We start from the raw sequence: 14080 nt of genomic DNA on the forward strand, positions 1-14080 counted from the left end.
GGTGGTGGTGATGATAGTGATGATGGTGATGGTGATGGTGGTGGTGATGGTGGTGGTGATGGTGGTGGTGATGATAGTGATGATGGTGATGATGGTGATGGTGGTGGTGATCGTGGTGATGGTGATGACAGTGGTGATGGTGATGATAGTGGTGGCAGTTGTATTGGCAGTGGCAGCAGCACCCGCGATGACATTATTCTGTGTGAGTTTAGCTGCTGTAAGGAAGTATGGGGCTCAGTTCTGCCTCTGAGAGACTGATTATGAATAAGCGCAAAGAGGCCGCAATCACCAAGAAATGACAATGCTTACAGCAAATACCTGCACCAAGCTCTTCAGGGGAATGTATGTCATTGAAGATTTGATCCCCCTCCATAAAGGAAGAAACTGAGGCCCAGAGGGTCTATGTTGTTTTTTTAAGGCCTTGGAGCTGGTAAAAAGCAGAGCAGGACTCAGAGCGGGGTGTTTCTGACTCCCAGGATGGTTCCACAGCCCAGTGGCTCAAAGCATGCCGTGTGCTGCCAGCGTGGCCAGGGCAGCCCCTGAGCATCGATCTCTCTGGGGACTCTGGTGAGAAAGATGACCTTCCTTGTCTGCTTTAATGCAGGAAGTGGCTGAGAGAGTTGTACTGCCCAGCGCAGAGGAGAGACACAGTAGAGACGCCATCATGGCAGGAAAGGGGCTCAAGCCCAGGGACCACCCCAGGCTGCCACACTCCTGAGCCGTGGCACGCCCACCAGCCACGAAGGGACATGCACATTGTGAAGCAGTCTCCCCAGTGCCCTCACTTAGGAGTCAGCACTGGGGAGGGGCAGCTGTTCTTCCCACGCTCTTGTCTGACCATGTGTCATCTGCACACACATATACACGTACACATGTGCACACAGGCACATGCACGCACACACATACACATGTGCACACACACATGCACACACAGGTGTGGCCACATGGTCCACCTTGCTCACTTTCCAGATGGGAAAAGCAGCTTTTCTGAGGGACACTCAGAGGACAGGGCTGGGGTGGTGGCAGCTAGAACGCCCCCACTGCCCTGTCCTGCCTCTACCCACATAGCACCTTTGGCAGGGGCCCTTTGAAGTTATAAGGAGAGACCACTTGCTTTAGAATCCTGGGTACTTTCTTCAGAATCACCTTTTTTCTGGGTCCAGGCAGCACCCTGGATCAATAAGAAACCTCATTCCAGCCATGTCATTTTCCTGTTAAAGTATCACCCATAACCCCTCACTGCCTGAAGAACAGTTCCCCCAACCAGGCCTTCAAGACCCCACCTGCTGTCCCCGCCCCTTCAGTCTCTCTCATCTGGATGGATTTGGGGTTCCTCATTTTCTCTGCCCAGAAAACCCTCCCTTTCTGCTTAAGTCATCCCCATCTTCTACCTGTCCCATACACAATCCATGTGAAGGGTTCCTTGCCCACTCCCACACTGACCCCCACGCTGTGCCCCATGCTGTCTCCAATACCATCCCCCGGCTGCCCCCCGCGATCCCCCACACTATCTCCCTTGCTATCCCTCTGCTGTCCCCCACACTGTATCTCCCCATGCTATCCCCCAACACCATCCTCCGGGCTGCCCCCTGCTGTCCCCCACATGACCCTCCCACTATTCCCCATGCTATCCCCCCACTATCCCCCTGGCTGCCCCAGCTGTCCCCCGCACTGTCCCCCACACTGCTTTTTCACACTGCTCCCCACACTGCCCCCTCAACCAACTATCAGCTGCCCTCTCTTTGGCCCCCACAAGTTATCCCGTGTGAACCCACAGATCGTGGGATCAACGCAGACACTTCACGAGCAGGAGCCCTAGAGCCTGAAGAGGGGTTTCAGGACTGTCCTGGCACCAGCCCTGTGCCTCCCCCCACGCATCCAGGGAATGGGCTGACAGCACGTCACAGGGCCAATATGGGGTCTCATGAGGTCATTCAAGCAGACAGCTTGGCACAGAGCCTGATCCACAGTTCAAACAGGGGTCAGGGTGGCGACATCTCTGCCTGGGACACAGTGGGGGTGGGCCAGGGCCAGCCGTTCCCATCCCCTCCCCGGGAGGTGAGCACCCGGGGCCTCAGGACTGGCCCTGCCTCCTGGACAGGGACAAAAACATTTAATGGAGGAAGCAGGAAAGCACCACCTGCTCAGGCCGGTCAGGAACAGCCAGTTTCCCCCTTTGCAGCTGTGTGGGACTCACCAGACAGGAACCCCATGGCCCAGCCTACCTGAGGATGACATACATGACGAGGCAGTTCCCCAGGAGCCCCCCAACACACACGGCCAGGTAGAGGCCCACGATGGTGACCTTGAGCCCAAGGGGCAGGAAGGCGCCGTGGCTGGTGTTGAGCAGCAGGTGCGGAGGCAGCAGGCTGTGGTTGGGGCTCAGCAGGGACAGGTTGCCCTGAAGATGGCTGCCATAGATGACCTCCCAGAACGGGGCGGGGAAGAGGGGCTCCATGCCAGTGCCCTGCAGATCCACTGAGTGTAGCACCTGGGACAGAGCACAGAGACAAGCAGCTGCAGAGCCAGACACACACCCAGCCGCAGCCTCCGGCACAGCACGTGTGGCCCAGCAGGCACACGGACCCCCCACTGGGCAGCAGCCACAGTCACTGAGGTACACAGGCACACACATCGGAACACACGGGAACACACATGCACAGCCAGGGACTCATGGAGACATGAGGACACATGTGCACAGACGGGCTCACAGAACACAGAGACACACATGCACCCCAAGGGCACCTCTCATTCGCTTTACAGACACATACAGGCTGCCTGGAGGCAGTTACACCACAGGACACGTGTCCACCCACAGGGACTCATGGACAGAGCCACTCGTGTGCTCACAGGCACAGGGATGCTGGGACACATGTCACACAGAGAGATAAACACACGGATGCCCAAACCTGCCCTCATGCACACGCAGACACAAAAGAGACTGAGACACACCCAGAAATGCCTGGGACCCAGCTTCCTCCTGCCCCCAGCCCTGCTGTGCTGCAGTCTGTCAGCAGGACCCCCACCAGACCTCCAGCAGCTCAGGCCCTTACCTCTGCAACCTTCTTGGGAGCTGGGACCACCGTAGAGACCCCCACCCTCAGCCAGCCAGCAGTCGAGCGCAGGTGCAGAGCAGGGTGGAAGAGGCCCAGCCGCCACTGGCTCAGCACAGGGTCTCCTTCTCCTCAGCAGACGCCAGACCGCCAGACCAGACGCAGCAGCCAAGTGAGCCCGGCAGCCCGACACGGGGGGTGGGGGGAGGAGGCTGCAGCTCCAGAGGGGGAGGGGCTGCGCAGGCTGGAAGAGGGGCCGAGGGAAGGTGGGTCACTGCATCCAGGGCTGTGCCAGCCCCACACTGGATGGGGAGACACGGACCAGGACACACATGCAGAGATGAACAAGGAGGCTCAGACCCACAGACCCCAGATGGAGACACGGGCACAGGCCGGGACACACAGACAGAGATGGCCACAGGCTTATAGGCACAGGACACACAGATGCAGACCTGGGGACGCACATGGAGACATGCACACAGACTGACACACACAGACGTGGGGGTCACGACTCACACACAAGAGACACAGCCTCGGACAGCTGGTCCAGACCAGCCAGAGCTGGCATTCCGTGCCCAGAACAGCACCCCCCAGCTGGGCTCCCGGCACACAAAAATCCCCCACCCGGCCAGCTCTCCGCAGATCAAAGCTTCATGGTAAACAAGCAGGCGAGACCCAGCACTGGCCCAGCACCTACTGCGTGCTCCCGAAGCTCAGTCACTCCCACCACACCCGGCCACTGCCGACAGCATAAAGCTTCAGCAGCATGAGGCCCTGCAGAGCGACAGAGACGGGTTGAAACCCCAGGTCTGCTTGTCACTGGGAAACACGCCAAGGGCACGTCTGCCACAGCTGTGTCCCAGAGCTGTGCCAAGCATCGCTCCCCACACGGGGCCCCGGCCCCCACAAAGCTGAGCGGCTCCTTTGGAGTTGTGTCTTTCTCAGCACGGGGGTCCCCTGCCCGATCCACTGAGATGAAAGGTCACAGGTCAAGGCCGTGTGGGTGACCCTTGAGCTGAATCGCCAGCTCCCACCTGGTCACGGGGTCGTTCTTCCTGCACGGGCTTTGAAGGAGAAGCAGACCTCTCCCGACAGCTCAGACCCTGCTCAGAGCACCTTCTCCAAGAATGGGGACCTGGTTGCTAAGCAACCGGCAGCAGCGTCGCTAGGATACCTGGCAAATCAGAAGAGGATGGAACGGGCAGATGCCCCAGGACCCAGCATCCCTGGCTGTCCCCCAGGACTTATGCCTGCATCTTCACGGCAACCAAGGCTCTGAGACACATGTGAAGGCACGGAGCATGTCCACAGACACTCATGGGACACACATTCCTGCAAACATAGAGATGCCCAGACAGGCATATGGGTGAACACACAGAGACAGATACACACTCAGAAACGCAGACGCTCACAGGGATACACATACACACAGGTCACACACATGGAAGACGGTGCCAAGGCACACACAGGCTCACGGGCAGAACTACAGCGTGCATGGACACCTCTGGGAACAGACAGACACAGACCAAGGCCGTCAGACACCCAGAGGACACACGCACGCAGAAACACGCTCTCCAGGAAAGGCGCAAGGGTGAGCCCCCTGCCTGGGGAGCTGAGGTGGGAAGGGATCCAGGCAGGCTCGGATCCCTGCAGCCCCCTGCCCCCGCTGGGCTCACCAAGCTCTGAGCAGGAAGTCCCAGACCCTCCTACTGCAGCTTCCTGAGCCTGCCTACCCACCCACCCACAGAACCTCATTTTCTGATGGTCTTCAGCTGCCGCCCAGACTGGGCACTGCAGGCACTGAGGGTGGGCAGAGAAGAGACCTTCTAAGGGAAGGGGGACAAAGGAGCCCCCCTCAATGTGCCCGGCCCAGGAGCCAGTGGCAGAGGCCAGGGCAGAGCGAGGGACACAGGAACCTCATCCCTTGCTGCAAACCCTCTCCCTTAGCATGTCTGCCTGCCACCCGGTCACCCACACAACTTCCTCCATGCAGCCAGAGAGGGAGAGAATGAGGGGCCGGGATGGGGAGGAGGGGGAAAGGGAAAGGAGTGGGAGGGAGAATGGAGAGAGAACAGGGCGGAGGGGAGGAAAACATGTTGGGGACAGGACAGGAAGAAAGGAAGGGGGTGAGGTCAGACCTAGCTCCCTGACCCCTGCCTCTTTTGACCCCAAGCCTTCTCGCCCAGCAACAGCAGCCAGCCACCTGCGCCTCCACCAAGGCAGCTCCCAGCTCTGCCTTGCCTGGTGTTTCAGGAGGCAATAGAGACCTCAACTCCCTTTGTGGGAGCCATTCAGGGTCCAGCAGAAGGCCGTGGCCTCCCCAACTGATCCAGAAGGTGTTCATAATCTGATACTGTGTTCCCTTGAACTTCCTGTGTGTTTTCTGTGTCATCTTGCCCTGGTATATTCGTAAGCACAAAACCCAGGACAGCTCCTCCGTCCCTTGTGCCCACTGCAAAGCCCCTGCCAAGACCCTGGCACCCTGAACAGCCTAGGCCCCCTGCACAGAACCTGGCCCCACCCACATAGACCCTGCCCGCACCCCTGTACAGACCCTGCCCCTATGCACTGACCCTGTGCACCTGATGCACACCATCTGTCCCCCCTGCAAAGACCCTGACCACACCTGCAAGGATCCAGTCGCCCCAAACCCCGGCACAGACTGTACCCCCACTCCACAGAGAACCCATCCCCCTGCATAGATCTTGGCCCCTCTGTACAGATCCTGCCCTCCTGGACAGGTCCTCTCCCCCCAACCTGAACAGACACTGCCTGCAGCACAAATCCTGCCCTCCCCAAACAGGTCCCTTGAACAGACACTGACTCCTAATGTAGACTCCTACTGCACAGATCCTGGCCCCACTGCACAGAAGCTGCTCCCCCACAGAGACTCTGCCCCCTGGCAAAGATCCTGCCACCTCCATGAGTCCTGCCCCCAGTCAGAACAGACCCCATCTCACCTACACATTCCCAGCCCCCTGCATAAACCCTGACTGCCCTGCAGAGATCCTGTCCCTGTTGTACAGATCTCATCCCCCTGCAAGAACCTGCCTGCCCCTTGGCACAGACCATGCCCCCGCCCAGATCCTGTAGGCTTACACAGATCCTGACTCGCCTCAAAGATCCTGTCCCACTGAACCAATCCTAGCTCCCTGCACAGATCCTGCCGCCACCCAGATCCTGGCCCCTGCACATATCCAAGCCCCGCTGCAAAGATCCTGCACCCTCCACAGATCCTGTGACCCCCTAGAAGTCCTCCCTGCAGATACTCTTGCCCCATGCAGAGATCCTGGCCTCCTGCACAGCCTGTCGCCTCCTGCACAGCCTGTCGCCTCCTGCACAGCCTCTGGCCTCCTGCACAGCCTCTGGCCTCCTGCTCAGCCTCTGGCCTCCTGCGCAGCCTGTGGCGTCCTGCGCAGCCTCTGGCCTCCTGCTCAGCCTCTGGCCTCCTGCACAGCCTCTGGCCTCCTGCTCAGCCTGTGGCCTCCTGCACAGCCTGTGGCCTCCTGCTCAGCCTCTGGCCTCCTGCACAGCCTGTGGCCTCCTGCTCAGCCTCTGGCCTCCTGCACAGCCTCTGGCCTCCTGTGCAGATCCTGGCCCTTTGCATGAATCCTGCCACACCCCCACCAGCTCCGGTCCTACCTCCTCCAAGAAGCCTACCCCACGACCCTCAGCCCTGGGAGCCTTCCAAACCTGGCCATGACTCAGCAACACGGCTGCCAGGCTAGGCCTGTGAGCTCTAGTCTCAACAGATATCCTCTGAGAGTGTGGTCAACAGACCCAGCAGAGACTGCGGGAGGCAGACACCTGGCCCCTCACACGTGCAGTCTTAGAGGGAAGGACAGGCCTGGTCATCTGGCCAGGGGAGTGGCCAGATGTGATGCTGAATGCGCTCCCTGAGGTTGGCAGGGGCCCAGCCCTGGACCCAGAAAGGCTCCCACAGAGGAGAACAGGTGGTGCAGATGAAATGGCCCAGGTTTCTCCAGACCTCTAATAGAGTCCTGCCCTCCCCCAACCTGCCAAAGGTGGGGTGGCCCCTCCAGAAGGGGGAAGGTAGAAGCAGGGTCCTATACAGAACATACATGTCACAAAAGAGATGGCGAGAGACACATGTTATACGAGAGAGCAAGACAACCTCAAACACACATGTCCTAGGCAGGCAAAACAGCATGCAAGGAGAGGAGGGATAGCTCAAGACATGACACGATGGCACACGAATGACAGCACAGAGCCTGTGTCCACAAATGACAGTTAAAGCCTGTCACAGGCTGCACATGGAGCTCTTGGGTATTTGGGCTCTGGGGTGAGATTCACACCCACTCACCAGGCAAACACACACACCTCACTCTTATCCAGTGACTCAGAATCCACAAATGCTAGAGGGCAGCTGGAGCACTGTCCTCTGTCCCCACCACTTGAGCCCCCAGGGCAGGCCCAGTCTACATCCTCCTTCCACAGGCTTCACCACCCTGGGCTGGCCAAGGACAAGAATCAAACCAGAGGGTCCGGCAGCCCCACACAAAGCAGCCATCCCCTGGGAAATATAGTCACCAGGCCATACATTAGTGCTATTGAAAAAGTGAAAGAGGCTGGGCATGGTGCCTCACGCCTGTAATCCCAGCACTGGTAGATCGAGGCGGGTGCATCACGAGGTCAGGAGATCAAGACCATCCTGAAGTTCCAGACCAGCCTAGCCAACATGGCTAAAAATACAAAAATTAGCTGGGCATGGTGGCACAAGCCTGTAGTCCCAGCTACTCAGGAGGCTGAGGCAGGAGAATCGCTTGAACCTGGGAGGCAGAGGTTGCAGCGAACCAAGATCACATCACTGCACTCCAGCCTGGGTGACAGAGTGAGACTCGGTCTCAAAGCCCCTTCTTGCAGAACAGAAGAACATTCCCTTACTCCCTGTGCGACCCACCCCCACAACCACCAAGAGACAGAAAGCTCCCCACCCCTGTGTCCCGCTGGCTGGGACCCAGGGAAGCTGAGGATGGCCCAAGTCCTGTCTCAAAGGACTCACTTCTATGCAAGCACAGAAGGCTGCCTGGAGGAAGCAGCTGCAGGTGAGCGTCCCTACGTACTCCCTGCTGCTTCTGGAGCCCAGGGACCTTCCTCAAGCCAGGCTGGTGCTACGGTCCAGGCAGCACCCCAAAGGCACCTGCAGGAGGGGAGGGAGCAGCACCAGGAAGAGCCTTCGTGGGGAGCAGCAGAGGCTCGAGGGCTAGAAGAATGGGCCTCACCAAAGGATGGGATGCCGACTCCGGGAAAAGGGCTGAATGTCAAAGTTTACCCTCTTACTGAGAGGCCAGGGCAGCCTCCCAAAAACAACGGGAACACCCAATAGCCTCCTGCCAAAAGGCCAGAACCTCAGCTAAGACCCTGCCCCTCAGCCAGGACAGCCCTCCTCCCAGGCTCACAGGTTCCAACTCCCAGTAAGGTACCCCGAGGCACGTCGATGGATGTAGAGAGAGCACAGACATCTTGCATTCATTTTTGCCTAATTTAAACTGTGGAAAAAGCATGTGAATTAAGACATTCTAGAACACACTTAATGCCTGAAAAAATTATAGAATTATTAATTGGCCATGCATGGTGGCTCACGCCTGTAATCTCAGCACTTTGGGAGGCCGAGGTGGGTGGATCACCTGAGGTTAAGAGTTTGAGATGAGGCTGGGCGCGGTGGCTCAAGCCTGTAATCCCAGCACTTTGGGAGGCCGAGGCGGGTGGATCACGAGGTCAAGAGATCGAGACCATCCTGGTCAACATGGTGAAACCCCGTCTCTACTAAAAATACAAAAAATTAGCTGGGCATGGTGGTGCGTGCCTGTAATCCGAGCTACTCAGGAGGCTGAGGCAGGAGAATTGCCTGAACCCAGGAGGCGGAGGTTGCGGTGAGCCGAGATGGCGCCATTGCACTCCAGCCTGGGTAACGGGTAATGTGACGAAACTTTGGTAGCAAAAAAAAAAAAAAAAAAGAGATGAGCCTGGCCAACATGATGAAACCCCATCTCTACTAAAAATACAAAAATCAGCTGGGTGTGGTGACAGGTGCCTGTAATCCCAGCTACTCGGGAGGCTGAGACAGGAAAATCGGCTTGAACCTGGGAGGCAGAGATTGCGGTGAGCTGAGAGCACACCACTGCACCCCAGCCTGGGCAACAGAGCAAGACTCCGTCTCAAAAAAAAACAAAAAAAGAATTAATTATTAATTAGTTGAGAATTAGTTACAAAATAAAGGAATGCACGAATAGATTTCCAAAATCTAGGACCTAGGACCCAAGATCCCAAGACACAGGGTTCAGCAAAACCCGGCTCTAGTCTTGGGGGACACCTGGACCCCTGAGGCCCCAGACTTGCCCTAGAAGAGGTGAGGGGTCCCGAGTACCCCTTTCTGTGAACACCAGTGGCTGGTGCCAGGGCCTCCTGGCCATCGGAAGGGAATGGGCCTGAACCACAAGGTCTCCTCATGGCCGATGGCCCCGCTCCAAAAAACTAGACTCAAAGATCCCTCAAGCCAGGAACCTGGGCCCACACCCCCTAGGATGGTGCGTCTGCTGCAGCCTGGAAAGGACGTTCGCCCAAGCTGGAGAAGCCGGCTCTAAGCCTCTGTGCCGCGATGGCCCCTATGAGGGGCGCGTCCACGCCCCCAGGGCCCTCCGGAGGGCACCCCCGCCCCCACCACCCGCCCCGCGGATTCGAGGGAGGCGCAGGACTCCGGGTTGCTGGGCAACCGCGTCAACAAGCCCCAGAGAGTCTGCGCTACACGGAGGTTCCACCGACCCAAGCAGGCAGCAAGTATGGAGTGTGGGGACCAAGAAGGGGCAGGACCTCGGCTCCTGGAGCTAAGGAGGGGTGGGGGCGTTCGCAGCCGCCGGGTCGGGCCGTGGCTCTGCCTCTGGCCCTGGCTGGGCAAGGTGGCAGCTGTAGGCTGGCCGGGTGGGCTGTTGACTCTTTTCCCCTCTCCCCATCGCGGACCCTCCCTCCTCTGTCACCTGCCCCTGAGGCTCTGCTCCCCACAACCATCGAGGCCCCGAAGGGGAAGAGACAGCTGTCTGGTGGGAGATGCTCACTGTCAGGAACCGCAGACATGGGGGCACAATGAAGGTGCCCCGGGGTCACCTAGAGGTCTCCATGTGGCGCCACCCTGGCAGGGCCGGAGATCCACTCTGGGGTCTCGGCATTTCCTCGGTGCAAACACAGCAGCCGGTAGGGTCGGAGAGACATTTCCTGCAACTGAGTTGATGAGAAAGTCCCAGTTGCCTGCAGGACGCTGGCAGGGCCGCTGCTCGGGGGAGGGAGTGCGCCTGGGCCGAGTTAAGAGGCTGGGGGTGCGGGACCAAGTCCGACTGCGGGGAGCCCAGCGGGCCGGAGCTGGGGCGCACGGGGGTCCCCGAGGGGCGCGCAGGGCCCCAGGGCCACCGCTGGCACCGACAGGACGCCCTCTTCCCTCTGCAGGGGGAGGATGCCGCCGCCGGCGAAGGAGGCCGGGCGCCAGGCCCCGCAGGAGCAAGGCGGGAAGAGCGCACCCGGCGCGGGGCGGGGTGGGGGGGGCGCCAAGGCGGCGCCCGCGACGGAGCCCCGGAAGCCGGGCTGGGCCCTGACGCCGCAGGGGCTGGCGGCCTTGCTCCCCGCGCAGCGCCGCCGCCACCTGCTCTTCTGCGACCTGCTGGAGGACGTGGGCGCGGCCGCCTCCACCTTTCCGCACGGGTCGGCAGGGCCGGGGCACCGCATGCCCGACCCGCGCACGTGGACGCAGCCGCTCGAGCTGCCCTCGGAGCGCCAGAACCTGCTCCTGGGCGTCCTCAAGGCGGCAGAGGCCCGCGGGCGAGTCCGCGCCCTGCGGCTGCGCTACGCCCGCATGCGGGTGAGGGGAGGGGGCGCACGGGGCGCGCGGAACGGGGCGGGGCGAGTGGGGCGGGGCGCGTGGGGCGCGTGGGGCGCACAGGGCGCGCGGAACGGGGCGGGGCGGGGCGCGTGGGGCGCGAGCTCAGCTACCCGAGCCCCGGCAGGCCGAGGAGATCGCGCTGCTCATCCGGCAGCAGAAGTCCGCGCGCGCCTCCATCCGGCTCGAGCTGTTACTGCCGCCACAGCTGAGGCCCACGCGGATCCCGGATCCCCTGGACCGCCAAGAGGTGCGGGCGAGCCCCAGTGAGGGCGGAGAGGGGGCCCCCGCCCGCCTCTGCACACACCCGGCCCCAGCCTGTCCCCCCGCAGCGGAGGCGCGTGGAGGCCATCCTGGAGGAGAACGCGGACAGCAGCATCTTCCCACGGTGACGGCGACCCAGAGCGTGCAACCCGCCCCAACCTCCCACATAAAGTTACCATTCTCCAAAGGCTCTCTGGTCTTTCTGCTCCGGCTCCCCAGAACCCCTGAGGGGAGCGGGGAGTATGGGCGCTCCCTCTCCCGTGGATCTCACAGACTTATTTAGTGGGGAGATGCAAGTGGCTGGGGTGAAAGTAACGGGTCACACACACCTACCCCCGAACCCGGCCTGCCCCACAGGCAACCTGGCGCTCTGCAGGTCCATGGGAGGCCCCCAGTCTTGGGGACGATGGAGAAAGAGCCTGTTTCAGCAGCAGTCACACCCCAGAAGTAAGGGCAGACTCGGGCTACAATGGTCCCAGTGCAGGTCATCCCACCCGGGGAGAGGGCGGTGCTGGGGGCAGCGAAGTGACCTAAGCTGGCCTTTGAAGAGGCACCAGCTGTGCCCAGAGGACCCAGAGACTGAGGAAGGGGAACCCCCTCTGGGAGGCCCCTGCTGCCCTAGAGAAAAAATCTCACCCTCTGGTCTTTTTTCCCATCCTGAATAGCCTCCTGTGATCCCCTTAATGCCCTGCACCTCTGCCTCTGCCCCTCCACTTCTCTCTCTCTCTCTCTTTCTCTCTCTCTCTCTCTCTCTCTCTCAAAAGGAAACCACCCATGTCCCATTCTGACAAACAGGCCCAGGACCTACAAAATCCCTGGACTCTGAAAAGCCCCCAGGTTTCTGGGCAGACCTTACTCTCCTCCCTGACATGGGCTCTTTGCAGAAGCTGGGGCTTCCCTAGGCCTTGACCCAAGCCCAGATTGTACACAGAGCTCAGAAGTCAGCTGACAAGGAAGAGAGACATGTCAGGAGGGGGTTCAGGAAGGGAAGGGGAAAGAGGAAGGAGGCCAGGGAGAAGGGGCTTGTGCAGGGCAGACAGGGAAGGGGAGGCCATCTCTGTCCAGGAGTGGCAACCGCTCACATCCTGATGTGCTTGTGGCATATGGTGACATCAGCCCTGGTGTCCTCTGGCCAAACTCCCTGCAGCCTGGACCCCAGGATTCTGTCTCGGAGACTGACTGAGTGGGTAGAATGAGTTCATCTAGGAGAATCACATATTATCTCATTACTTCTCTGAGACTCAATTTCTTCATCTTTTAGATCAGGGTCTTGGTGCAGTGCTCCACACGCAGCAAGCGCTCCAGAGGGGACGGGTCACTCTGCATCAGATAGGCACCAAGGAAAGAGAGGCAGAGACAGACACAGAAAGCCCAGCACCCTGCAAAGGCCAGCAAGGCAGGACCTCAGTAACTGCTTCAGGGTCAGACCGGCACACAGGCCCTCTGATCCCCATGAAAGGAGGGGGTTAGGTGTGCAAAGGAGCTAGGGAATGGGGCCCAGGACATTTCTGCAGGGCCCAGGGGGACTCCTGCCTGTAGAAAGCTCTGTGGGGAAGGAAGGCATGTGGGCCAAGATCCAATATATTGGGGGACTGTGAGGGCGCAGAGGGTCCTGGGTTCAAATCCCACCTGCATCATCAACTGCCCAGCTCACCTGACTCCACGCATGGACTTCAGGGATGCTCTGTGCAGAAGCCACGGGAATGGAGAGCAAACCCAAGGGACCAGAGGAGATGGGGCGGTGATGGGGGAATTGCAAAGTAACCCAAGGGCACAGGGTGGGCACTGACCTTCATCCACTGCCAGCTACCCACACCTGCATTTCCCCACAGCGGAGACAACAGGCCGACCGGCTGGGCGGGGTCAGCCTGGTTGTGTGGCCTGGACCAGGTGCTGGCCCATCTTCATTGAGCCTCCCTGACCTCACCTGTGCCCACCTCTCAGGAGTGTTACCTGGGCTGAATAAGAAGCAGCCTGTCTCTTGTCCTCATGGGGTTCCTGGCCCCTGCCTTGCCTGGCCTGGCCTGACAACATGGCAGCTACAGGGTTCTGAGGTCAAGTCGGCCAGGGCTCTGGGCACGGCTTCGAGAGGCAGCCTGTCCTCCAGCGCCCTCTTGCCTCTGGCCTCCCGCTCCAGGCTCCCGCCCAACCCAGCAGCCCAGCGCCCTCCCCTCCTCAGTGCTCCTGCCTCTCGCCCAGGCTTTTCCTGCCTGCCCCCCACAACTCACCTGTGCCCCCAGCAGCAGATCCAGGCTGATCCGTGTTGCTGGCTTCTGGTCCCACAGCCTGGCCCACAGGGACTTGCAGATACTGATCCTTGTCCGTTGAATTAGGTGCACAAGCAAGATCTCCAGCTCCCTTTCCAGGCCTCAGAGTTCTGTGAAGGTGTACCCCTGACTCGTGCAATTGGAATGCATTTTTTGGGCGGCCCCCGACACTGGAGGTGTCCCGGCCAAGTGCTTGGGTAGGACGGGAGCTGCACACGGGGGAGGGGGGCACAGATGTTCTGCAGGCGGCTCCAGAGCAGGGTCAGGGCCGCCTGACACAGCATGCTGGGACGAGAAGCCTGACCCGGGCTGCACCGAGTCACAAAGGAGGCGAAGGGTCAGCCGAAGGGACAGGGCATTCGTGGCAAAGGGGGCGGTGTGGCTTTAAGCTTCAGGACGTCCTGGGATACGCGGGTCAGCAGGGACTCTGCCAGGCCCCACAGAGTACTCAGTGTGACTGCGGATGCAAGAGCCGCGCCCCCAGTTCCCCAGCCCCGCAGCTCAGGCATCTCCCGCTTCCGCGAGAAGCCCCCACAGCGCGAAAGGCTCTTCACCCGGTTTCACGACGAGGCTGAGAGAGGCGGGGGGGCCGCGGCCCAGCCCGTCACAGC

The 14080-nt window shown here is 60.2% G+C and overlaps 2 protein-coding genes across 5 annotated transcripts in view; one reads left to right on the forward strand and one right to left on the reverse strand.

Annotated features, from left to right (window-relative positions):
* The window catches only part of OPRL1 (opioid related nociceptin receptor 1), a 9582-nt gene extending 4510 nt beyond the window's left edge, over positions 1-5072 (reverse strand). Inside the window, exons 1-3 of one of the 3 annotated variants that reach the window (XM_032257066.1) lie at positions 4088-5071; positions 3054-3297; positions 2226-2491 (exon numbers count right to left, since the gene is read on the reverse strand). In XM_032257066.1, coding sequence (XP_032112957.1) covers positions 2226-2458 — 233 coding nt within the window. In that variant the 5' untranslated portion in view covers positions 2459-2491; positions 3054-3297; positions 4088-5071. Of the gene's footprint in view, positions 1-2225; positions 2492-3053; positions 3298-3677 lie in introns of all 3 variants that reach the window. The other 2 variants (XM_032257065.1, XM_032257067.1) reach the window with 2 other exon arrangements.
* Positions 5073-9608: 4536 nt separating this feature from the next.
* LKAAEAR1 (LKAAEAR motif containing 1) lies at positions 9609-14021 on the forward strand. 2 transcript variants are annotated; one of them, XM_032257071.1, is made up of 4 exons: positions 9614-9851; positions 10512-10920; positions 11066-11188; positions 11271-11474. In XM_032257071.1, the coding sequence occupies exons 1-4, from the start codon at positions 9673-9675 to the stop codon at positions 11328-11330; spliced, it is 771 nt and encodes a 256-aa protein (XP_032112962.1). In that variant the 5' UTR covers positions 9614-9672; the 3' UTR covers positions 11331-11474. The 2 variants fall into 2 exon arrangements, with proteins under 2 accessions (XP_032112959.1, XP_032112962.1); XM_032257068.1 differs by having other exon boundaries at positions 9609-9851; positions 11066-14021.
* Positions 14022-14080: the final 59 nt, after the last annotated feature.

The sequence above is a fragment of the Sapajus apella genome, unplaced genomic scaffold, assembly GCF_009761245.1.
Source record: "Sapajus apella isolate SASKATOON/1434 unplaced genomic scaffold, GSC_monkey_1.0 scaffold96, whole genome shotgun sequence".
NCBI classification, from domain to species: domain Eukaryota; kingdom Metazoa; phylum Chordata; class Mammalia; order Primates; family Cebidae; genus Sapajus; species Sapajus apella.